At 38.3% G+C, this 26272-nt stretch overlaps 1 protein-coding gene across 14 annotated transcripts in view; it reads left to right on the top strand.

Annotated features, from left to right (window-relative positions):
* The window catches only part of KIF1B (kinesin family member 1B), a 148359-nt gene that overhangs the window by 40786 nt on the left and 81301 nt on the right, over positions 1 to 26272 (top strand). For 4 of the 14 annotated variants that reach the window (XM_070046040.1, XM_060283246.2, XM_060283228.2 and 1 more), the window contains exons 5-15: positions 723 to 788; positions 4310 to 4488; positions 5070 to 5181; positions 8525 to 8602; positions 9450 to 9515; positions 10226 to 10243; positions 14427 to 14502; positions 18490 to 18568; positions 19344 to 19486; positions 20573 to 20614; positions 23606 to 23817. In XM_070046040.1, coding sequence (XP_069902141.1) covers positions 723 to 788; positions 4310 to 4488; positions 5070 to 5181; positions 8525 to 8602; positions 9450 to 9515; positions 10226 to 10243; positions 14427 to 14502; positions 18490 to 18568; positions 19344 to 19486; positions 20573 to 20614; positions 23606 to 23817 — 1071 coding nt within the window. The remainder of the gene's footprint in view (positions 1 to 722; positions 789 to 4309; positions 4489 to 5069; positions 5182 to 8524; positions 8603 to 9449; positions 9516 to 10225; positions 10244 to 14426; positions 14503 to 18489; positions 18569 to 19343; positions 19487 to 20572; positions 20615 to 23605; positions 23818 to 26272) is intronic. The other 10 variants (XM_070046043.1, XM_070046041.1, XM_060283250.2 and 7 more) reach the window with 4 other exon arrangements.

Raw genomic sequence — 26272 nt, 5'->3', positions numbered from 1 at the left:
TTTCTTAATTATTCTTATTCAAAACATCACATATTTTAAATAAATTGAAAGGATAGGGAGAGTGAAATTTTATAATTTTCCTGATCTAGAAAAATTGTTTTCTGTTAGAAATGTCACTGTGTAATGGAACAGCCTCTCATAAAAGGGATTGGAATCTTAAGGCAGAGGTAAAGGGGAAAAGTTTATAGAGTCAAAATTATTCTCAAAAATACCTTTATTTATTACTCTTTTCAAATAGTGTATATTCTCTCTATGCATATATGTATGAATTTACAATGTATATAGTAACAGAACATATACAATTTATGTCATGATAAATAAGTGTGCAAAATACAGTTTAATAGTAGTTTTACTCCTACAATTATAATACTGATAGTTGAGTCACAGTTAATTCTAGTATAATATGAAGAGTTGAATTCACATGAAGTAAAATCAATGACATAACAATAGAAGAGACATAATCCCTTCTCTTCCCCTATATGTGGCTTTCTTTCTAAGGAAACATTATTGAGGTGATACTGTTGAGGGACAATAGGGATTAGATGAGAAGAATGTATTAAAAACTTTCCTTTTATTTCATTCAAAGCATTTACCTTTGATGTTGATGCCATTAATATTTAGAGAAAAAAAGAGAAAGGGGATCTCGCTAATCCCTTTAGCACGCATGGGTAATGTAGTACTTCTGATTTATGCTCTTCGTGCCTCTCATTCTGTTTCTACAGTTATGTGAAGAACTATTTGAGAAAATCAATGACAACTGTAACGAAGAAATGTCTTACTCTGTAGAGGTGCGTAAAACTGTGGATTAAAAACAGAGTCCTCTGTGCTCCATTCCCTCAAATGCTACTTTTCAATGGTTCCTAATTATGACTGAGCTATAGATCACTTAACCATTGCCCCAATTCTGTACTTTGAGGCTATTTCTAAGTTTTGGTTATAATGAAGAATGTTGCAATTAAATCCTTGTTCATAAGTTTGTGGCTTTATTTTCAGTTATTTCCTTCTTATGTATGTTGGTTGTCAGATGGTACATTTGAATTGCCAAATGGCCTTTTGAAAGGCTATACCAATTTTCTGTTCCATCAGGAGGGTGTAAGCACTCACTGTGTCCTCGTCATCGTTTAGTAATTTTATTTTTTAATCTTTGCCAATTTAATAAGGGAAATTTTCTCACTTTTAAAATTAGAATTTCTTTGATTAGCAGTGTGATTGAACATCTTGTAAATTATGTATATGCCTGTTTATATTTTGGGATTGCAATGTTTTTGTTATTCATTTGCATGAACTCTTCCCCCTTTAATATTATTAATAATGACTTTTGACAGGCATAAGTTTTTAAAATATATGTAATCAAATCTCTTCTCCTCTTCTCCCCTTTGTAATTGTTTACAATCTTGGCAAGTTATTCTCCATTCAGTGTATATACCCTAGTTCTTTTGAGAAGAGGTCTGTAGAATTACATTTATATATGTTAGTTTATTTGATAAACATTTCCACTTTTTTGTACAAGTGCTTTATGAAGCTGTTGTTTTACACATCCCCATTTTTGGTATTCAGTTTCATAGTAGCTGAAGTTATTAAAACATTCAGTTAACATGAGCTTGTTGTTTTGAGAAATCAGTCTGTTTTTTAAGTGACTTCTAGATTTTTAAAAATGTATATGTTGTGACTTTCTATAGGTCTTATGCAATTCTTAGTTGATCCACTTAGCTGCTTTGGGTTTTTTCTTTACCTTTAAAGTGTTGTATAAATTTCAAAGAATTCTGCCTGGTAACTATGATGTACCAAAAGGGGAATGTGCTGCTCTAAAAATATGTTTTGTTAAAATGAATTCTCTGAATAGCTTGTCTCATCCTATAACTATTCTTTTTTGAATATTAAATGTATAGCAAATGAAAATCAGTAGATCTTTATTAATCATTCTTATTAAAATATCATAAATTTTAAATAAATTCAAAGGATAGGGAGAGTGACAATGTGATTGAAGTTTTTGAGCTTATAGGTAATAAAAGAAGCTGCCATTTTCTTTCATATTATTCAGAGTTCACAGGCTTATTTGGAGTGCACAGTGTATCCCTAATCCCAGTGTGAACAACAACTTTGTTGTTCTTCACATTGGTGGGACCTCTACCTCCTCTCCTGCCTCTCTCCCTTATTTACTCTGCTGCAGCCACACTGGCCTTCTTTTTTTTTTTGCTGTTTCTGGAATACACCAGGAACATTCCTACCTCAGTGCCTTTTCATTTACATTTCTTTTGGCCTGAAATTTTCTTTCCTGGATGTCTTTTTTTTTTTTTTTTCTTTTTAATATTTATTTATTTAGTTGCGCCGGGTCTTAGTTGTGACAGGCAGACTCCTTAGTTTCAGCAAGCAGGCTCCTTAACTGTGGCATGCGTGTGGGATCTTGTTCCCTGACCAGGGATTGAACCCGGGCCCCCTGCATTGGGATTTCAGAGTCTTTGCCACCAGGGAAGTCCCAGTATCTTTTTGACTAAGTTTTCACCTCCAAGTCTTTTGCTCAAATCATACCCTCTCAGTGAGGCTTGCCATGACCACCTTATTTAATTTTGCAACTTGCCCTCTACCCCAGCACTCCTGACCTCTCTTGCTCTGTTCTTTTTTTTTTTTTATAGTATTCATCACTTCTACCCTACTTTATAATATTTTACTTATTTTTTATGTTTGTTTTTTATTTTCAGTATCCTTTTTAGAATCATAAGCTCATTAGGGCAGGGATCCTTATTTACTGATGTATGCCAAGTGCCTATAAAGTGCCTAGAAGCTGATGGTGCTCAGGGAATTGAATTTGCCAAGTGGGGTCTATGATGGTTGGTTCAGAAGTAGTGATGTCTTTAGATGGATTTGCATATTAGAGAATAAGTAACAGAGCACATCAACCTTACTCAGGTTATTTGGGTCCTCTTAGTACCATGCCTGTGTGAAAAGGGACAGCAAGTTTTCCAAGAAAATATAGTATCTTCCTGGGATTCAGGATTGTATGTACAAGTTTTAAGTACACGAGAATGATTAAAGTTGCCATTTCAATTTCTCATGTAGGATAACCTTTAAGAAAGAATATTTGTTGTCCTGTTGTTTTATTCTTGTAATAGATCAATTATCTTTTGAGGGTTTTCAGTATTTTAAAAACTGATTTTAAAATACAGTATAAATATAGTCAGAGCAGACTGAAAGAGAATGGAATGGAGATAGGTTTATTTCAGATATTCTGAAAATGTTTCTCTAGAAATTTAAACTTGAAGAATGCAGGAGTTACATTGTATGCTTGAACAGCGCAGTGACACAGAAGTGTTTTATTCCTAGGGAAGCATTGTGATGAGGCTTACTGTGGTGAATTTTTCCCACTTCAGAGCCTTGGTTGCTTAGAGGTCTGATCTTGTAGATCCTTCAAAGCCAGACTCTTGAGTGAAGCTCATCTGACTGATGTTAGGAAACCACCATGTTGGTTTGTTACTTTCCCATGAGGAATAAATATTACCCTGACCAGAACACTCACATTAGCAAGACTGGTATATTATCCTCCTGTGGGCAGACCTCTATTGGAACCCTGTTGTTTTTTTTGGTGAGTATGGAATTGGAGAGGAGTTGATTAGACAAATTAAATGTTCAGTTGCTTCAGATGAAGAAATGATAGTCTAATACATCCCTTTCCATGATAGGAATGTTCTTGCTGATGGGACAAGAATTCCTGAAGTGTACTGTCTGTGGCTTCCCCTTTCCCCAGGGGACTTGGATAGGTCCTCCCAAACAATCAGCTTCCACACTAACCAACGCTTACCCCTTCTGACAGATATATGTTTGGTCACAATGTGGCCAGACTTAAAGTATGAGTCGCAGATCTCTTTTGTCTAACCTGCTCTGGAATATTGATGTTGTTCCTTGGTTTTAACACTAATAGAAATCTTGTTTCCAAGCTTTTGGAGTAACCTCATTGTAATCCCCAATTATTGACAACAGCATGCATTAAAAAAACCCAAAACACTAATAACTGATAAGTTACTACTAAAATGATATTTTTTCTGCCTAAGACAAGTAGCAGCTATTGTGTGCTGAGAGAGCCTGTTTACCCCCTTTTCTTTCCTGAGAAAGTCAGAAGGCTGGTTCTAACCTACTCAGTTGTATCTATGTTACTGGTAATAGAATAAAAGGGACTGGAATTGTTATTTCATATTGTAAAGGTTACTGATCTCTAATTGTAGAACTTTTAATAAAAGGTGAAAAGATAAAAAGATTTTAAAATCTTTTTAACTTTTTCCAAGTCCTCTAAATCACTTTAATAATATGTTCCTAGGTGAGCTACATGGAAATTTACTGTGAAAGAGTACGAGACTTGCTGAATCCAAAAAACAAGGGTAACTTGCGTGTGCGTGAACATCCACTTCTTGGCCCATATGTGGAGGATCTGTCAAAGTTGGCAGTAACTTCCTACACAGACATTGCTGACCTCATGGATGCTGGGAACAAAGCCAGGTATGGTAGGAAATAGACTGATGACTGAGGTCTTTGGTATATTTTGAGGCCTTTTGTTCCTGGTTAAGGATTTGAGACCACATTTATAACTATGAAAGTTGCTTTCACTGTGGAGTCCTCTGATCCTTTGGCTATGCTAGAGAAGCAGGGTCCTCAACATATTTGGTATCCTTCTCATCCAAACAATGCACTGCTGAAACACGTTAGAACTTTAAGTTTTACTATTAGGTTTTCATCAAGTTGTGGTAAAATGTTGGTTATCACATGCCTATGGTAGTAATTGATTCCAGAATAACTGAGCACCTAATAAAGAATAAAAATCAAATGCCTTGGTGGTTTCTAAAGGTATAGCTGGAGTATGAAGAATGATTCTGATGGGGTGCCTTTGGAGTTGGCAGGTAACTTGATAAGTTCACAGATAAGGTATATTGAGAGCAATTTTGTGTCAGTGACAATCTTGTAATCTGAATAAGTTTAAAGCTGTCGCTTGTGATTATTATGCTTATAATTTGAAGGCTATTGTCATTTTAACATTCATCTAAGGATTCCATTGTCATGTGGTCACATTTATGTTTTTTTAGGACAGTGGCAGCTACCAACATGAATGAAACAAGTAGCCGTTCCCATGCTGTGTTTACCATTGTTTTCACCCAGAAGAAACATGATACTGAAACCAACCTCTCCACTGAGAAGGTAGGAGAACTTCAGTGTCTGGGCTTGAGTTGTGGGGAATGGGGATTTTCAGAAGTCCCTCCTGCTACCTTCTGATTTTGTGGAAGGGAAGAAAGTTGCCCTTTTACTTAATGAAGGGTATTTTATACTTTCCACTAGTCATTTTTATTCCACTCTAAACCAGTTTTGAGCATGGGTTCTTGAGTGAAATTGCAAGATATAAAATAAGGTTAAGAAAAAACAATCCAAGACTTTTGAGTCTCAAAAACTGCTCTATGCAATAGAGTTAAGCAGTTCTGTGGGGAAGAAGATCCTTCCTTTTCTTCTTGACTAGAATCTCTTAATTACCTTGTTAACTTCTCTGGTATGTGTATTTTAGTTTTTTGAGCTCTGATAATGTTACTGTGGAATTAAACTGTTTAAGCAAACAGTTAAGCAGACAATATGTATTTTATTCTTGGGAAAAAAATAACTGCACAGCATTTCTGATGTTCGTCAAATACCTGTGCTTGTTAGTTTCTCATTTTCTACAGTGGTTGGTTAAATTTAGTAGACTTCGGGATTAAACTGCTTGCTTTAGATCTTAGCTCTGCCATTTTTCTGCAGTGTTATGTTGGGCAAGTTAGTCTTTGTGCCTCAGTTTCTCTAACCTCATAGGATTGGTGAAGAGGAGTAAATATTAATATAGGGTAAGTGCATCTACTAGTGCCTGGCACAGAGTAGCCACTCAATAAATGTTAATTTTATTGTTATTACTATTAATAATAGACTTACGTTGATTTCTACTCTGCCTACATTCCCAAGTAGCACGCAGCTGGATTTTTAAATCTGAAGTTAGATTTATTGTCCTGGCTGTTATAAAAGATCTTGCCTTATAAACTGAGTACTTTGTGATGCTGATACCACTAAAAACTAAAATCAGCTTTTAGTTGGTGACTTGTTTGTTCATTTTAGCTGAAGATTATTTTTCAAAATACACTCTTCATATAGGTGATCAAATAACTTGACACTGCCTAGCCAGAGGTTCTATATTAATGTCATTTAGTAGTCAGTATTTGTCTGAATGGCACCAAGGAACATGCTATGTGAAAGAATTTTTTCTTTTCTTCCCTGATGTTAAATCTGCAAAAATAATGACATTAACCCATAACCATAGCTTCCTTGATAATCTGATTTGGATACTTTTCTGTAAACTTTCCTGAAGCTTTAAAAAATTTTTTTAAACAACTTTATTGAGGTGTTATTGAAGTGCAACAAACAACACATATTTAGAGTATAAAATTGGATCAGATATATATACAGTAGTCCCACCCTTTATCTGCCGGAGATAACATTCCAAGACCTGCAGTGAATGCCTGAAACTGCAGATAGTATCAAAACCTTATATATACTGTTTTTTTCCCATACATTTATATTTAGGATAAAGTTTAATTTATAAATTAGGCACAGTAAGAGATTAATGACAATAATAAAATAGAACAATTACAATAATATACTGTGATACTGATATGTGAATGTAGTCTCTCTCACTCTCAGAATATCTTATTGTAAAAATTTAGTGCCTTTGCCATCGTAACTAAGCAGTTATCACACACTGTGGCCATAACTTTTGCAGCCTGAAGTGCAACAGCAAAACTAGCATGAATTTCTTTTTCCCTCTTCACAATTTCATGAATAGAAGATTCATTGTTACCGTAGATATGAGCAACCTCAGCATACACTTAAAGGAAGCACTTTACGGCTTCTCTTTGGCATATCCGAATTACCAGCATTACTACTCTTGCACTTTGGGGCCATTATTAAGTAAAATAAGGGTCACTTGAACACCAGCACTGTGATACAACAATTGGTCTGGTAACTGAGCCAGCTACTAAGTGACTAAGGACTGGGATATGCTGGACAAAGGGATGATCACATCCCAGGCATGGACTGGGATAGAGCGAGATTTTATCATGCTGCTTAGAATGACACACAATTTAAAACCTGTGAATTGTTCATTTCTGGAATTTTCCATTTAATATTTTCTGACTGCCGTTGACCATAGGTAACTGAAACTGTGGAAAGTGAAACGGTGGATAAGGGGGGACTACCTGTACACCTGTAAAACCAGTACCACAATTCAGATAATGAAAATTTCTATTACTCCCAAAAGTTGCCTTATGCCCCTTCGTAATCTCTTCCACTCTCATCCTCAGGCAATCCCTGATTTGATTTCTGTCACTATAGATTAGTTAACACGCTCCAGAATTTTGTATAAATAGAATCATATAGTACGTACTATTTTCTGCCAGCTTCTTTCAGCTTAGCATAATGATCTAGAGATTCATCTGTATTGTTGTGTGTATCCATAGTTCACTCATTTTCATTGCTGATCAGTATTCCATTGTATAGATAGATCACAGTTTGCGCATTACCTCATCTATTGATGGTCATTTAAATGAACAGTTTTTGGTCATTACAGATGAAGATGCCATGAACATTTGTATACAGGTCTTTGTGTGCATACTTGTTTTTTGTTTCTCTTGGTAAATGCCTAGGAGTAGGGGACTTCCCTGGTGGTCCAGTGGTTAAGAATCCACGCTTCTACTGCAGGGGGTGCGGGTTCAATCCCTGGTCGGCGAACTAAGATCCTGTATGCCACACGGTGTGGCCAAAAAAAAAAGAATTAAAAAAAAAAAGAATAAAAAACAACAACAAAAGATACCTAGGAGTAGGATGGTTGAGTCTTACGGTAGGTGTACATTTAGTTTCTTAAGAATCTGCCAAACTGCTTTCAAAAGTGATTGTAAAATTGTACATTCCCATCAGCAGTGTGTGAGAGTTCCAGTTGTTAGAAGCTTCATTTTTAATATGCCATTTAATGGGTTAATGAGTTTTTTACATTTTTATGACATATCATTTTAAAATGTGTTTATCCTAAAATTACTTCTTTTAAACCAAGATAATTGACATGAAATTTTTTTGCATGCTCCTTATTTTTTTTATTTTTTATTTTTTTGCGGTACGCAGGCCTCTCACTGTTGTGGCCTCTCCCGTTGCGGAGCACGGGCTCCGGACGCGCAGGCTCAGCGGCCATGGCTCACGGGCCCAGCCACTCCGCGGCATGTGGGACCCTCCCGGACCGGGGCACGAACCCGTGTCCCCTGCATCAGCAGGCAGACTCTCAATCACTGTGCCACCAGGGAAGCCCCTGCATGCTCTTTAAATTGACTACAGTATGTTTGTCTTCTTATGCCACGTATGAGGTCTAATTAATATTTTTAGTGTTCTCTATGACTTAATCTTTTAATTTCTTGCCTCTAAATGTTTTCTACTTCTACCTTGCTTATTTTTTAATTGCCCCAGTGTTATTGTTCTTTACCAGGTCAGTAAAATCAGCTTGGTGGATCTAGCGGGAAGTGAACGAGCTGATTCAACTGGTGCCAAAGGGACTCGATTAAAGGTATTTATCTTACCAAATAGCCTAGTCAATAAATGTTCTTTGGGAATTCCCTGGTGGTCCAGTGGTTAGGACTCCTCGCTTTCACTGCTGAGGGCACGGGTTCAATTCCTGGTCAGGGAATTAAGGTCCCGTAAGCTGTGCAGCGCGGCCAAAAAAAAAAGATTCTATAACACAGGTCAGCAAACTATGGCCAGTAGGCCAAATCCAGCCCACTGCCTGTTTTTGTAAATAAAATTTTATTGGGACACAGCTACATCTATTTGTGTATTGTCTGTGGCTGCTTTCGTGCTATAGTGATAGGGTTGAGAAGTTGCAGCAGAGACCACATGGCCCACAAAACATTTTACAGAAAAAATTTTCTGTCTTCTGATCTGTAACTTCAATGCAAAGATATGTTACATGATAATAGTTAAGGTGGACTTCATGGTCAAGGTGAAAATTGAATTGTATTTTGAGGAACAGTCAGAATTTGGTTAGATGGAAGTAAGGGACAGTAATGGGAAAAGAATACACAAGATCTAGATGTGAGAACAAGCATGGAGTTTTCTAGAGATATGTTTTCTAGAGATAAACTCATGTCATTGAGTTGTCGGAAGAAGGCTACATCTGTAAGTTTTTGGAGCATGGACATCTTGACGATACTTCAGGTCTGTGAGTTAGGCATGTGGTCCTGGCATGTCAACAAGTGGAGAGGAGTAAAGATTGAGGGTTAAAGGAGGTTTTTAGAACTTGTGGTCATAAATAAACAGATAATGCTAGCATATGGTTAATTGTATTTTATGTGTTATATATGATGTGGCAATAGTAGAAATTATCATAATTCTTTTATGTTTGGTGTTGATTTCAGGAAGGAGCAAATATTAATAAGTCTCTTACAACTCTGGGTAAAGTCATTTCAGCCTTGGCAGAGGTGGTAAGTGTTATACTTCATTGCATGAGAAAATTTGTTCAACACATGTACTTGACGATATTTTATGGTGGCTTATGAAGGATGTTCTCTTGGTCCTTTTATATAATCTTGCCTTTCTCCTTTTAAAGCTTTTCAGATAAGATACTGGGTATAACACACTTTGACTTTGTACTGAAAATAAAAGTGATTAAGGAGAATGAAAGTAAATGTAGATCTGTAAAGGCTAGAATTAAAACTAGGTCTTTGCAAAGACCTAAGGTTTGACTATTTGAGCCTTATTTTATATCTCTCATAAAAACCAAGTATAGCATTTATTACATATTCTTTTCTATATGATCTTTTCTAGATAGGATACTGTACATTTTAGAATATTTTGAGCAATTGGCCTTGGTGAATGCTGTTGATTTGTGGGCCAATAATATACTTTTTAAAATAGTGTTATTTTTTCTTATTCCTTAGCTATGGAACACTAAAGCTGAAACAATTTTTGTATAAGGGGCTTCATTATTTAGGTTAGAAGCTAAGGAACTACTAGGTACTGTATGCTTTAATTTAGTTTAGTACCTCATTTGAATCCCTAAAAAGAATTAAGTGTTTTCTTGCTTGTCTCTGAGGAGTCATATTCAATTTGTGACTTAAAATTTAAACAAAATATTTTCTATTTGGAGGCTTATCCTGTGTTTTCATTCTCTTTTAAATGCTTTCATCTGTAGGATAATTGCACCAGCAAGGTATGGTGGGGCTTGGTAGAAACGAACTAGCTGTATAATCAGTTGTGATGATTTTAAATCCTCAGCAGGATATATGGAGGCCTAAGTAGGAATGGGACCTTCAAAAAACTTTTTGTTATTTATTTTCTAGCTCTGGAATTTAGAATTACTGTTCAGGGTGACCATGAATCATGAGACTACACACCAAAATTAATTTAGGGAACATGATGTGCTTTGGAGAATGAATAAGGGAACAAGAGAGAAATTTGAGGATGCTTCTATATTGTGTTATCTTATGGTGCTTCTCCTAGCGATCTATAAGATTGTCACTTGAAGAAGTCGCCTATAAACCTCTTAAAGAGCAATCAAAGAAATTTCTTATGGGTACCATTCTAAAACATAGCTGGGGGGCTTCCCTGGCGGCGCAGTGGTTGAGAGTCCGCCTGCCGATGCAGGGGACATGGATTCATGCCCCGGTCCGGGAAGATCCCACACGCCACGGAGCGGCTAGGCCCGTGAGCCATGGCTGCTGAGCCTGCACATCCGGAGCCTGTGTTCCGCAATGGGAGAGGCCACAACAGTGAGAGACCCATGTACCGCAAAAAACAAACAAACAAAAAAAAAAACCAGCTGGCTTCTTGAAATTATTGGTATATATTTTTTAAACCTCTTTGTATTATCTTGTTTCCTACCGTGGAAAGTCATGGATTATTTAATCATTAAAAAAATTTTTTCTACGTTTGATTATACGTAAAGTGAAGGCTCTAGAATCAAGTTAAATTTCTAACTGTATCTACAAAACACATTATTTGCATCCTTATTAATCCAGATACAATAGATTTTTCTTTTCCTTAAATTCTACACAGATATTCTAAAATTTATTACTACTCTTTAGCATAAATAATAGAGCACTTTAACAGTTTGTTCTGAATCACAAGAGTAACATCAGGGATAGAGGCGGTGTCTGCATTGAAATATTTTTAAATGTATAGATTTGTGTATTCTCTACTTCTACAAAAATATTAATAAAACATAATGCTCTTTTTCTGTTTTTTCTTTTTAGTTTTATTTTTTTTTTTTGCTGCATTGGGTCTTCATTGCTTCACGCAGGCTTTCTCTAGCTGCGGCGAGCGGGGGCTACTCTTCATTGCAGTGCGTGGGCTTCTCATTGCAGTGGCTTCTCTTGTTGCAGAGCACGGGCTCTAGGCGCATGGGCTTAAGTAGTTGTGACTCGTGGGCTCTAGAGTGCAGGCTCAGTAGTTGTGGTGCACAGGCTTAGGTGCTCCGCGGCATGTGGGATCCTCCCTGGCCAGGGCTCGAACCCATGTCCCCTGCATTGGCAGGCGGATTCGTAACCTCTGTGCCACCAGAAGCCCCTGTTTTCTGTTTTTTATTTTTGTAAAGCTGCCTTAGATTAAGACATCTCTCTCTTATTTGATATTATACATGTGTGGATATTCTTCACATATCTAATCTGGGTTCCAGAACAGTGAAGACTTAAAATTTAGTGATTATTCTAACTTTTCCATTTGCTTATCTGTTCACACCCATATCAACCAGAAGAAGAGTCCTAGTTTTCTATGTATTTCCCACACTGCTCTATGCCACAAAATTTTGCAAATGATTTTTTTTTTTTTTGCGGTACGCGGGCCTCTCACTGTTGTGGCCTCTCCCGTTGCGGAACACAGGCTCCGGACGCGCAGGCTCAGAGGCCATGGCTCACGGGCCTAGCCGCTCCGCGGCATGTAGGATCTTCCCGGACCGGGGCATGAATCCATGTCCCCTGCATCGGCAGGCGGACTCTCAACCACTGCGCCACCAGGGAAGCCCGCAAATGATTTTTTTATAATCAGTTTTATAAAGCCCAGTTTAGTACTTTGTATCTGTGTCATAAACTGTAATAGATCAGAAATAAATTTTAGTTTTTATGTAACAGGCATGAATTTTGGTGAATTAAGATGTATTATTATTTCCGCTGAGGGGAGAAACAGGATTATTACCATCCATACTTAGTAGTATTTCTTTTTAGAGAGGTTAATGATCTAAGTAAAGCTTTTTATGTAAATACTGAAAAAACTTATTTTGAAAACATTATGGATGTGAGAACAGGAGATTAATTTGTATGAGAGCAAATAGAGAAGAAATGGCTAAAATTCTGCGGTATTTTCAAGTGGAAAAGATTGAAGTTCTATTTATGCTTCTTCATTTAACTACTTCTTAATTTAGTCTAATTGACAGAGTGAAAATAGAACATTTTAGAATCTGACACTGCTTATTTTTACAGTACTGTTGGCAGTCACTGTAACTGGCATACTTTAAATCTTGCAGCATTTTCAGTACTAAGCACAGGCAAAGTGGAGCGTTCAGGTGCAGTGGGGAACGGAAAGGATAAACTGAGGTTTCAGGCCCCAAGAATTTTATAGTGGAATGAAAGTCACACTCGGCTGTGAATGACTGAGATGGTTAATTCTCGCTAAAGGTCTGTGTAATTTAGAAATAGCACCTGCTGTGGAAAATGACTTTGTAATTGGTGGAACGTATGTCTGTGGGTGGAGTGGGATGAGATGTAGGGGACATATATGATGAGATGGAATTCAAGTGCCAACTTGCCTACTTCCTTTCCTCCTCAACAAACCAGAGTCAGCTACTTAGTACTATTTTTCTGAGTACCCATGCTTTAGCACGAAGTATATCATCCTTAGTTTAATGTAACCTCAGATTATACCAGGAATGGATTATAAAACTGCCTATTACTGGGGAAATGTTGATCAGTGAACTCTGGCTTTCCCCTTAGTAGCTTCTTTTTTTTTTTAACGTCTTTACTGGAGTATAATTGCTTTACAGAATTGTGTTAGTTTCTGCTGTATAACAAAGTGAATCAGCTGTATGTATACATATATCCCCATATCCCCTCCCTCTTGCGTCTCCCTCCTACCCTCCCTTTCCCATCCCGCTAGGTCCCCTTAGTAGCTTCTTAAACTGTCAGGACATAGTAGTCAGCCAGCAGATATTGGAGTAGCTATTATACACGAAGCATTTGCATTGTTTTTTACTTTCAGAGGATGTAATTTCCTCCATTTCAGCACTGGCTTCGCGTTGGTGCTTTTTGCTTTATCCTGTGATAATGAGAAGGGACATGGAGAGAGCAGTACAAGTAAACTATTTTTTTTTTTAATTTTTATTGGAGTATAGTTGATTTACAGTGCTATATTAGTTTCAGGTGTACAGCAAACAAGTAAACTCTTGATAAATATAGAAACTTTATCTTGCAGTCTTTTTAAATCTCCAGATTAGCAAATTACATCACTTTCTTAGACCTTTTCACTTTGAGTACGAATTCTAATGGTTGGATTTATTTTGAACATAATTTCCTTTTAAAGAAACCAAATGTGTATTAATATACAAGAGTTACTAGATATGCAATATCCCACTTGCTGATTTGGTGGTTGGCCAAGTAAATTCATTAACTAAATGAGTTGTTCCTACACATCCAACCTGGAACACACAGGATTCATTCTTGACCCTCTGCAAAAGTAAAAATTATTATTTGAGGATTGGGTATTAGATGATATTAAGGAATTACTGTTAATTTTGCTAAGTGTGAGAATGGTCTTATAGTTACTTTTTCTTTTTTATAAAGTCCTTCTCTGTTAGAGATATGTACCTGAAGTAATATTTAGGTAGAATGTTGGATTTGCTTTAGAGCCCTACACGAGACAGGGTAGATAATAGTATTGTACTGGTGTTAAATTTCCTGAATTTGGTCCTTGAACTGTGACTGTGTAAGAGAATGTCCTTATCTGCTGAAGTGTTTAGGGATAAAAGGGCATGGGGTCTGCAGTTTCCTCCAAAACGATTCAGGAAGAAAAAATGTAGAAAAGTGTTTGAGTGATAATTGAAAAGTGATTGGCAAAAAATTGATAATGGTTGGAGCTGCATGATGGATATGTGGTAGCTCATTATGCTACTCTCCAAACTGCTGTGTATGTTGTAAATTTTTTAAAATAAAATATAAAAAAATTATTTATTGGATGAGCTTTGGGTATTGTGAAGAACTGAAGCTGTGAGTGTTAAATTTCAACAGTGATGACATCCTACTGTAATTTAATTTACTTGGGAATTTTAGACTGGTTTGCCTTTTGTGTGAATTATTCCTCTCTAACAACGCTAAGAGAAGCTAAGGCCATTTCTTTCTGTTTAATAGAGTAAGAAGAAGAAGAAAACTGATTTTATTCCGTACAGAGATTCTGTACTTACTTGGCTCCTTCGAGAAAATCTAGGTATGTTGATCCACCAGTGTGTGGATCTTTTTAAAGCTGTTTACTGATTATGTTTTGTGGTTAATTGTCGTGTATGTCTGTTTTTTGAGAAGAAAAATCTCTATTACTAACTTAAGTGCTCTTTCCTTTTTTCGTTTTTCTCTTGATTCAAGCTGGTTGGATTTGCTCACCTTAATTTAATTTAATTTAATTTTTTGGGTTTTTTTTCCTACTGGTTTTATTGAGATATAATTGACATACAGCACTGTATAAGTTTAAGGCATACAGCATAATGATTTGACTTACATACATCATGAAATGATTATCACAGTAAGTTTAGTGAACATCCATCATCTCATATAGATTAAACAAATTAAAGAGATAGAAAAAATTTTTCTTGTGATGAGAACTCTTAGGATTTACTCTCTTAACTTTCATTTATAACATAGTGCAGTGTTAATTATATTTATCATGTTGTACATTACATTCCTAGTACTTATTTATCTTATAACTGGAAGTTTGTACTACCTTTGGACCACCTTCATCTAATTTCCCCTCTGCCCTACCCCCTGCCTCTGGTAACCACAAATCTGATCTCTTTTTCTGTGAGTTTGTTTGTTTATTTGTTTTTGAAGTATAGTTGACCTACAGCACTATGTTAGTTCCTATTACACAATGTGATTTGGTATTTCTATACATTTCAAACTGATCATCACACAAGTCTAGTTATGATATGTTATCATACAGAGATATTATTGTAGTTATTGACTGTATTTCCCACACTGTACATAGCAATCTGTATATATGGATTATTGTAAATTACTGATCTCTTCAGTTCATGCATTTTAACAACTCAGCCTTTTTACCGCACCCTCCCCCACACCCTCCCCCACCAGCCTCACGTTTAATGTTTTGGCATCATATTTTACATCACTTAGTTTGTGTATCCCTTAATTACTTATTGAGGATATAGATGATTTTACTACTTTTATCTGTTAACCTTCCTACTTGCTTTATACATGGCTTTACTACCTTTACTGTATATTTGGCTTTACCAATGAGATTTTTCCTTTTGTAGTTTTCATGTTTTTTAGTTGCGGCCTTTTCTTTTTTACTTAGAGAAGTCCCTTTAACATTTCTTGTAAAACTGGTTTGGTGGTGCTGAACTGCTTTAGCTTTTGCTTATCTGTAAAACTTTTGATACCTCCGTCAAATCTGAATGAAAGCCTTGCCAGGTAGAGTATTATTGGTTACAGGTTTTTCCTTTTCATCATTTAAAATATATCATGCCACTCTATTCTGGAGAGTTTCTGCTGAAAAGTCAGCTGATAGCCTTATGGGAATTCCCTTGTAGTAACTTGTTGCTTTTCCCTTGCTGCTTTTAACATTCTCTCTTTATCTTTAATTTTTGCCATTTTAATTATAATGTGTCTTGGAGTGGTCCTCTCTGGGTTGATCCTGTTTGAGACTCTCTGTGCTTCCTGGACCTGGGTGTCTTTTTCCTTTCCCAGGTTAGGGAAGTTTTCATCTATTAATATCTTCAAATATGTTCTCTCCCTCTTTTCCTCGTGCAGCCCGTGTCGTGTCATGTTAGTATACTTGATGTTGTACCAGAGGTCTCTTAAAGTGTCCTCATTTCTTTTTATTCGTTTTTCTGTTCAGCTTTAGTAATTTCCACTATTCCATCTTCCAGCTCACCGATCCATTCCTCTGTATCATCTTATCTGTTGATTCCTTCTAGTGTATTTGTCATTTCAGTTATCTTATTCTTCATCTTTTTCTGGTTCTTCTTTATATTTTCTAACTCTTGTTAAAAACTTCTGACTTCTCACTCTGTTGATTCAGTCTTCTCCCGAGTTCTTTGAACATCTTTACAATCATTACCTTGAACTTTCTATTGGGTAGATTGCCTGTTTCCACTTAGTTGTTCTGGGGTTTTATCTTGTTCCTTTGTTTTGAACATATTTCTCTGTTGCCTCATTTTGCCTAGTTTGCTGTTTTTATTTGTGTATCTGGTAGGTTGGTTATGTGTCCTGACCTTGGAGAAGTGGCCTTTTGTAGGAGACGTCCTGTGCATTCCAGCAATGCACTTCCCTCTGGTCACCAGAGCTATATGCTCTAGGGGTGCCTCCTATCTGGGCTGCGAGGGTCCTTCTCTTGTGGCAGGCTGACTACTGTGGGAAGTCTGGTAGGCGTGGCTGACCCCCGGTCCAGTTGGTTTCCAGGCCCTGCCTTGTGTGGAGGCTGCCAAACATTGGTGGGTGGGGCTGGGTTCTGGAGTGGGTGGTTACAGGGCTGGGGGTCCTGGATCTGTTGTCGATTTGCTGGTGGGTAGGGCCAGTTCCTGACAGGGCTGGCTGCAGAGCCTGGAGTGTCCTAAAGCTGGTGTTGGCAATGCTGGTGAGTGGGGCTGGATCCTGGGGCAGCTGGCTGAAGGGTCCAAGGTGTCTCAGAGCTGGTATCGGCCTGATCGCAGGTGGGACTGGAGCCCAGGGCATTCCGGGGCTAGTGCCAGCTCACTGATGGACAGAGCTGGGTTCCCAGGTCTCTGGCTGCAGGGCCCTGAGGGTCTTAAAGCTGATGTTGGCCTGCTGGTGGGCAGGGTTGGGGCCCAGGGGATTCTGAGGCTGGTGCTGGCCCACTGGTGGGTGGAGCTGGGTCCCAGGGTCCCTGGGGCTAGTGCCGGTGCGCTGGTGTGCGGGTCAGGGTCTTGGGCCCTCTGGTAGACAGGGCTGGGTCCCGGAGTGGCTGTGGGTTCTGCGGGTCTTAAGGCAGCAGACCTGCTGGTGGGCAGGGCCAGTCCTAGCACTAATAAGCTAGAGGGAGAATTCCAAAATGGGATTTGCCTGTACCAGTGTCCTTGTGATAGAACGAGCTCCCAAAATTGGCTGCTGCCAGTGTCTGTGTCTGTGTCCCCAGGGTGCACTTCTGCCTCTTGTCCTCCAAGATCAGCATGTGGGTCTGACCCAGGCTCCTTTCAGATTACTGCTTCTGCCCTGGGTCCTGGAGCGGGTGAGACTTTGTGTGTGCCCTTTAAGAGTGGAGTCTCTGTTTTCCACAGCCTTCTGGCTGTTCCAAAAGTAAGCCCTGCTGGGCTTCAAAGCCAAACGTTCTGGGGGCTCATCTTCCTGGTGCAGTAGCCTGATGGGGGGCTCAGGCCCCTTGCTCTTTGGGGAGAACCTCTGCAATTGTAATTATCCTCCCATTTGTGGGTCGCCCACCCAGGGCTGTGGGTCTTAACTATCCCACATCTCTGCCCCTCCTACCTGTCTCGTGATTCCTTCCTTAGTTGGAGAAGGTCTTTTCTGCTAGTCTTCTGTTTTTTCTCATCAGTAGCTGCTCTGTAAACAGTTGTAATTTTGGTGTGCCTGTGGGAGGAGGGAGCTCAGGGTCTTCCTGCTCCGCCATCTTGGCTACTTCCCTGGATTTGCTCACCTTTAAGTCAGGGTTTGCTCCCAAATCTCGTTTACTTCAGGACATGAACTGTGAAGTAGTTGTTTATGTGACCACACGCACCTGCTTCAAACTGTTGTTTCTTCTTCCTTTTTGAAAACCCCATGCTCCTTTGATGCACATAATTAGATATTACCAACCCTTACTCCTCTTTGTTGATGTTTTCCGGCCTTTTTGCCCTTCATTCACTGTTCCTGTAGCCCCTTTCCCTCATTCTTAATGAGAAGGAGGTAGTGATTAGCTGTGTCACATGTTGATGATAGAAGGAGTGGCTGAGAATGGCCTGTTGTGCTGTCCATGTTGCCAGTGACTTTGACATCACTAAGAATGGCCTTGGTGGAGTGTCTGAGATCTTAATGGGAGTGGGAAGAGGGAAACTGGACACAGTACATCCAGATGCTAAGATGTGCATATAACAGTGCCTGGCGTGGGGGCAGTCCAAAAATCTGTTGATTAAATCTTGGGATCTGGGATTGTGCTGTCTGATTTGACACATTCAATAAAAGTTTTTCTAAAATGAGTATGGTTTGAGATAATTATGATTCATGTTTTTAGGTGGCAATTCTCGGACTGCAATGGTTGCTGCTCTGAGCCCAGCAGATATCAACTATGATGAAACTTTGAGCACTCTGAGGTACTCCAGTTTGATTTCAATAGCTAAACAGAACACAGTGCTACCATAAGTCATCTTGTTACGCCATGGATTTTCATATGCTATGTGGGTAGTCGCTTGAGTAACCAATGATCCATCCCTCTCATAACAGGGGAAACATGGGGGAAAATGATTTTTATTATAATAGAGCTTACCTGTTTATAGTTTTCAGTTTCATTGAGAAAGGGAGGAACTTTTTCATAGGAAAGATATTAAATTTGCTCTGGTGAGATTTTTGGATAACTTTTAGATAATAGTAGAAATTTCTTACAATATTTATTTCTGTAAAAAGAAGTGTCCCCTTCTCATGTTTGTCATTATAGAAATGCTCACATCATAAAAAGTAACAAAGTTATGAGTACATGTAATATTTTAAAAATTACTGACAGAATGTTTACTAGTAGGGTAGTCTTATATATGAATAGGTTCCATTACTTTAATCTGGAACTTTCAACTCTTGTCTCATTAAAGACATTTTTGATATAATGGAAGAAACACTATATGGTCTAATAAATTAGTTTTGAGTCCTCTCTTTGATATTTATTTCCTTTGTGATCTTGGGGAAATCACTTAAATTCATTGGAGACTTTTTCCTCATCTTTATAAGGTACTGTAAAGCTTTCTACAAATGTATTATTATTAAGGCTCATAAAATGTGTAAATACTCAAGCTGTTTGATTTAGAAATAATGGTATGTTACTTACGAGAAGTAGAGCATTTGAGGAATGGCAAAAATGTGTTTTCTTTTTGGATCTAGATATGCAGATCGTGCAAAACAAATTAAATGCAATGCTGTTATCAATGAGGACCCCAATGCCAAACTGGTTCGTGAATTAAAGGAAGAGGTGACACGGCTGAAGGACCTTCTTCGTGCTCAGGGGTTGGGAGATATTATTGATAGTAAGTGAATTAAGGATCAACGCAAAATCTATTCCTTTCCTCTCGAGGGCTCTTAAACTTAGAGTTAAGGAGCTTGAGGCAGCTAGATGGTAAAGCAAGAGGTTTTTGTTTGTTCTTAACTTCTTAAAAAGCCCATTGAGAGTAGTTCCCTGGTGGCTTAGTGGTTAGGATTTGGGGCTTTCACTGCCATGGCCTGGTTTAATCCCTGGTTGGGGGACAGATCCCGCAAGACCTGTGGCCAAAAAAAAAAAAAAAAAAAAAAAAAAAAAGAAAACCATTGAAAATGATCTTAGAATTCCTTTATGTACCATGTACCAGCGTATCTGTTTGAACTCATGAAATTACTTCTTAAAACGTAATATATCATTATTTGTATTTTTATTAGATTTCTGTTTTAGATCAGCAGTGAAGTTTATTTGGAATGTTAAGTTTATTCTCACTGAGAAATTAACCACTTCATAAAACTGTTAACTTAAAATTTTTGTTTTTGTGTTATGGGTTTCTCTAGATTAATGTAGTAGTAATATATATGTAAGAAACCCACTATTCCAGTCACCTTTCAGATAAGATTTACCTTTGAGTGGTTTCCCCCCTACAAAATGATTGAATGCCCCCCAACTCACTCCTTATGAACTTATGAAGGGGAAAATAACCAATTCCTGTCAAGTTCAAGAATTAGACTTCCAGAGAGTCTTACAATGTTGTCTTAAATTGAATCTTTTTTAACCTCAGTGATCTGCCTACATAATGTCTAATCAGAAGTTCTCCTAAGTGAGTTAACTAGATCATTCAGGTAGAATAGTATATGGGTTTATTTAATAAAGCATATTTTTATTTTTTGAGTGTCAGATTAATATTATAGTGTTTACAATTCTAATAAGATTTTCAAGGCCTCTTCTAGTTTAGTTCTTCTTACTGATTAGCACCTGAGTTTAAATGAATACGTACAGTTTGTAAAATGATAATATATTATTCTAAGTGTCAATTTTTTCACCTTCCCAAGTGCCAAATACTGCTCTGTTCCCTCTGTCATTGCTGAACCTGAACTTTGACCCTTTTTGTATTTTCCCTCTTGCTTACCTTCAGCTGATCCATTGATCGATGATTACTCTGGAAGTGGAGGCAAATGTGTGTATTTCATGTACTGGGTGTTTCCAGCACTCTGACTTGCTAATCTGCCTCTGCTGGATCAGCCTTAAAATGAGCTTTGCATGCCAGCCATCCTAACAGAGAAATCCCAGACAGAGCATACTGTAGATTCAGAAATGTTCCTATTTTTGCCCTTTTCCATTAGCAAAGCAAGTTTTACTGGATTTCAGTTTGTGGCTTGAATAAAGTTGAGAGGCTTAAAAACCTCTTGTTGCTTCTACTGTTCAGTTTTTCCACTTAAGTGTGATTAAATTGAATCCAAAGTCATACATGATGATAGTGATGACAGCAGCTCACATGTTTTGAGTGTTTATAATGTGCCAGGACCTGTTCTAGGTATCTTGAATATATTATCTCTTTAGTCCTGTCAGTGACTCTGACAGAGCTCCATTTTGCTAAGGAGGACACTGCTGCCTGGAGTGGGTAGTTTGCCACTAAATGAGATCCCGTGGTTTCTTTGTGGTCAGACTGGGTAGTGTAACCCAGAGCCCTTGTTTTTAATCATATTACGCCCTTTTTGGCCTCTTGATCCTTCAGATCCTGATTATTTATTAGGAAAATCCTTTTAAATTAGCTGTGTAATTCTGAGCCTTAGTGTATATATAATTGAAAACAGTCACTTCTAGTTGGCCAAATCTCCATGACTGAGTAGCTTTGTGAATGTTGGATTAGCACTCACCTGTGCTTATGCTAAGTTGATTTCCTCCATATCTTGGGCCTCAGCTTACTTGATGGTTAGGTAAACATTTTTTTCCCTTTTTCATGAATTACCAATTAAATTTTAAAAAACTTGGCTGTCGGGCTTCCCTGGTGGGGCAGTGGTTGAGAGTCCGCCTGCCGATGCAGGGGACGCGGGTTCGTGCCCCGGTCCAGGAAGATCCCACATGCCGTGGAGCGGCTGGGCCCGTGAGCCATGGCCGCTGAGCCTGTGCGCCCGGAGCCTGTGCTCCGCAACGGGAAAGGCAACAACAGTGAGAGGCCCGCGTACTGCAAAAAAAACAACAAAAAAACTTGGGTGTCTAAAATGTGTGCTTGAAATGAGGACATTTTATAAAAAGGATCACACCTCATTACCCACTGCATATCTGTCATTATGTTGGCAAGAAAGTAATTTCTTACCCTTTTAAGATAATTCATCAAGAAATTATTAGAATAAGTGAAGAAACTTGATTTTGGGGGGCTAAGTTTTAGATTTTTATTGATTTATTTATTTCTACAGTAGGGCATGTAACAAGGCTTGGTAGACAGTGAGGCAATACATAGGAGAAACCAAAGGTAGCCCTGGCTGCTGTGATGAGGTTAAGCCTTGAAGGCACTATAACATCCTAATCCAGAGTGACTCTTGGACTGGAACAGCTCTGTCTGAGATTTCCAAAGCCAACTGATAACTGGTGTGGGAAAGACACCCTTTGTTCTCGCTTTTGTGCTCCAGGTGATGCTGCTGCCAGCTTGCTGCCTCACTCTTTTCTGAGCAGTTGTGGAATCTCCCAGAAAGCTATGCATGACTAAGTTTTAATTCTGTATCTGTGCAGGAAAGCAGCCTTGACTACCTCTAAGTTTCTGTTTCAGTCACTACCCTTAATGCCTTTTAGGGCTTGCATGTGTCAATTGGACCTTCTAAACTCCATCCATCCTATTCTTTCCCACTTTGCTGCCATCACCTGATGGCTAATTTTTTGCTCCAGTTCCTACCCCCCTTTTAAAACTTGCTTGTTTTCCTATGTTCTATATTTGCAGATGGTGGTTTTCAAACTGTCTTGAAGCAACCGCTGGTTTTAAGGGGCTTCAAGAACTGGCTTTGATTAAATTCACATGGGTAGACGCAGAGAGAGCTAATAATGTTTCTTCTGACTCTTTGTGTTGATTCATATTATATCCTTTAAGGAAAACTTATTTAGTTTTGATATGAACTTTGAGCAGTGTAGATTTTCTTACATTTAAAAATGAGCTGATTTAAAAATAGGAATGCACCAATACCTATGGATTTCCTCTGGTGCCTATTTGAGAAAGATCACTAATGAAGAAAAGTACAAACAGCAAATTAATGAATTTGTTGTTTGTGGCTCTTTTTACCAAAACTAAGTTTAAAAGCAAAACTTAGAGTTCTATTAAAGACCTTAGTAAATGAAAGTATGTCCCTAAAACTTGCATTCCATACTAGGAACTCAGCTCCCCAATGACTCATGGTTATTCGGTTAGGCAAAGTGGGAGCCTTACTTAAATTAGCAGATAATCAGCCTTAATTTTTGCTTGCTCTAATAGACGAATGTAAGCTACACCAAATTCAACAGTTTGCTAATTGTTCGTCACTGTTGAGGTAGTCAACCCTAAGTTCTTAACCAGGACTTATACAAGATCCCTATAATTGCTATGATTACCTCTCCTTTTTTTAAAAGGCTTATTTTAAAAATCCTTTTTAGCATACAAAGAACACTACTGAGCACTCAGATTTTTGTTCTAACATAACATTTTCTTGGGAATTTTTGCTGAATGACATACATACTGGGCCAGACTGATATGTATTGATATTGATAAATAAATGATCATCTTTTTTCCCTTACTGTTACAAACTACTGGGATTTAAGAGTAGTATAAACCTAAGACGTTGTAGATTTGGAGCCATAGAAGGAATACAGGAATGTAGCATGGCTGTTTAGGGGGAGAGCCTGAGCTGTATTCTTTGAGGCTCTGGTTACCCCCTAACAGATACAATGTTAACCCACATTAGAATTTTTTAGTTTCTAAATTCAGAAGCGGTTCTTAACTTCTAAAATACCAGTATTAAAGACAGACATGTTTTAGAACTGCCATCTAGAACAAGTATAACTTGTCTTTGTATCATAACTTGTCTTGGTCTTGCTGCTTTAATGCTGTCCTTTCTTACACTGGTGTTCCTTCCTGTCTTTTTTCTTCTCCTGCTCCTTTCCCTCTTTTCTACTTTTTCTGCCTTCCCTTCTTTCTATCTCCCAGATCTGAAAGATTTTCAGAACAATAAGCATAGGTACTTGCTAGCCTCTGAGAATCAACGTCCTGGCAATTTTTCCACAGCATCCATGGGGTCCCTTACTTCATCTCCATCTTCCTGCTCACTCAATAGTCAGGTGGGCTTAACATCTGTGACCAGTATTCAGGAGAGAATCATGTCTACACCTGGAGGAGAGGAAGCCATTGAACGTCTAAAGGTAAGTAGTAACTCAGATTCAATGAAAGGTATTCTGTGTAGCTCCACAAGGCAGAGTTAGGACTAAAAATCACTGAGATTCTGGTTCAGCATATGGAAGAAATTTCTAACTCTCAGAAGTGTCCTGAAATTGCTGCTTTGTAAGATAATTTTCACCAGAATACTTGAGTCTGACATGGCCCGGCAGGGTTGGGAGGGAGGGATGCATAGGCAGATTGTAAGCTGGCCAGGCAAAGTAACTGATAAGTAGATATGTCCATTAATTCTGAGGTAGTTTATAAGTCACAGTGAAATTGTTTAGTTAGAAATTTCACTGGAAACTAATTAAACATTTGGTTTATTTTGAAGATGGAATTCTGTATAGGCCCCTGCTTCTGTTAGTAAAATGTATAATCAAAAGAAAGTTTGCACATTTGAGTAGCTGTACCAGGTTTATTCAGAGACACGTGAAATGATATTTTCTGGAAGTTCACAGAAAGCCCTGGGAGCACTGCTGTGGAAGGGCCGCCCCCTCCTGTGCTGGTGCATATGGGCTCACGGATGTTAGTGCTGGTGTGCACACTTGAGTCCTGCATGTCCGGTCACCCACCGTGGCACCCGGCTTGGCTTTCCCAGCCTGTTGCTGGCGCTGTCAGGTACTTTCTGTCTCTCTCCATGAATACGAACGTTAGGAGCAGCAAAGTCTTCTGACTCGTAGGTTCTTCCTTCCCCCTTGGTGACTACAGTGAGAACAGACAGTTGTCACCTGTGGTGCCATCCCTGAAACCACCGTGACAACAACACAAATGCCTTTTCTTTCCCTGCTTGTCATTTCCAGGATGATAGTTCTATCCGTACCTTGTGGCCTTTGTATTCAAGAGTACTGGGGTACATATACGTGTATCCCCATATCCCCTGCCTCTTGCGTCTCCCTCCCACCCTCCTTATCCCACCCCTCTAGGTGGTCACAGAGCACTGAGCTGATCTCCCTGTGCTATGTGGCTGCTTCCCACTAGCTGCTTAGAACTTAAATTAAAAAAAAAAAAGAGTACTGGATAGGAAAAACAAGGAGAGCAAAGAAACTTTAAGGAGCTGGGGGTTGCAGTCCTGCCCCGAGCGTGCAGTCCCCTTCACATTGCACTCAGTGTTCTCCACCATGGCTGCTCATTCAAGGACCGTTGAGAATAGTGACACACTTTGATAGGTTAACGATGGAAAAGGTTTGCTGAACCTTTGTGCTAAAAGGGAATTTAGCTTGATAATTGAAGGTGCTAGAACATTCATTTTGGTTTGCAGGTGAGGCTGAAAAAGATTTTATATGAAGAATGGGCTTCTGCTTCTTAATCAGCCTACCTTTTCCTTGGCATTTCACTCACTTCTAACATAAGGTGCTTTAGAAACAAAAGTAATCTTGTTTCTTCCTTCAGAACTTGTTAGTGGAAAGTGGGTGAAATTCTAAAATACCTGGCAGAGGGACAGGGAGTGAGAAACCTTTTCATTAAATTTTGCAAAGGAAAGGATAATTTCTGCTATTGTGAAATGGACTTTGAAATTTTACTAACGATGTTCGTGAAGCCCTATGCAAGAAGGCTTTTATTTCTGTATTTTATCATGATAGGCAAAGTTGCTGTGTAGGGTTCTGTTCAGACCACTGGGGACATGCAGAGCTTCTGTGGAAAGGAAAAGTGAAATCTTTCATTTACTATTCAATATAAAATGTTATTTTTCTTTGGGGATTTTGAATCTTACTATTTGAATCTTACCTTAGTGTACAAATGAGATTACATTCCCTTTAACACACATCTTGATGTAGGAAAAAAAATTCTTCCCAACTGCCAAGTGGAACCAACTGAAAATAATGTTGAATGTTAGGAGTCAAGATGTGGAGCAGACTTTTTAAGCATTAGGTCGCCCTGTATCTTCCAGATAGTCTCTAGGGAATAACACTGCCATTATTCAAGGAACCCTCCCCCCAATCTCCCTACTTCCCAGCGGAAACAAAACAAAACTCTATTGCTTTTATCAGAAAATAAATTTCTGTTTTAGTTCTCCTTTAAGCCAACCTAAATGACATCTTCCATTTTCCCTAGCTTTAGAAAATAGTTTCTTTATGGTTTTGCATTCAGTCTTGTTTTTTAATGCAGCATGGTAGTTTACTGAAGCGTAAGCGCCTTAGTTCGACTCCTATTTTGTGAATGGTGAGAGTTCATGTCGGCAGACCTACATTTTAATGCTGCAGGCAGATAACATCTTGTGTTTACAGGGCAAGGCAGTGTTTGTATGATAGAAATGCCTGAGAATTTCTCATTTTTGGACTGTTTCATTGTTGAGTGTGAAGAAGTGGCATTCCTAAGACATGACACTGTAGGAGAAAAATACTGTACCTAATGGAAAACAGTAATACAGGAGGTTAATTCATTTTCCTAACATTTTATGTCCCTTTGCTTCTCTTTACTTTTAACTTTAAAAAAATGATC

Source organism: Globicephala melas, chromosome 1 (assembly GCF_963455315.2).
Source record: "Globicephala melas chromosome 1, mGloMel1.2, whole genome shotgun sequence".
NCBI classification, from domain to species: Eukaryota; Metazoa; Chordata; class Mammalia; order Artiodactyla; family Delphinidae; genus Globicephala; species Globicephala melas.
Note: the sequence above shows the minus strand (reverse complement) of the source record. Positions and strands in the feature narration are given on the sequence as shown.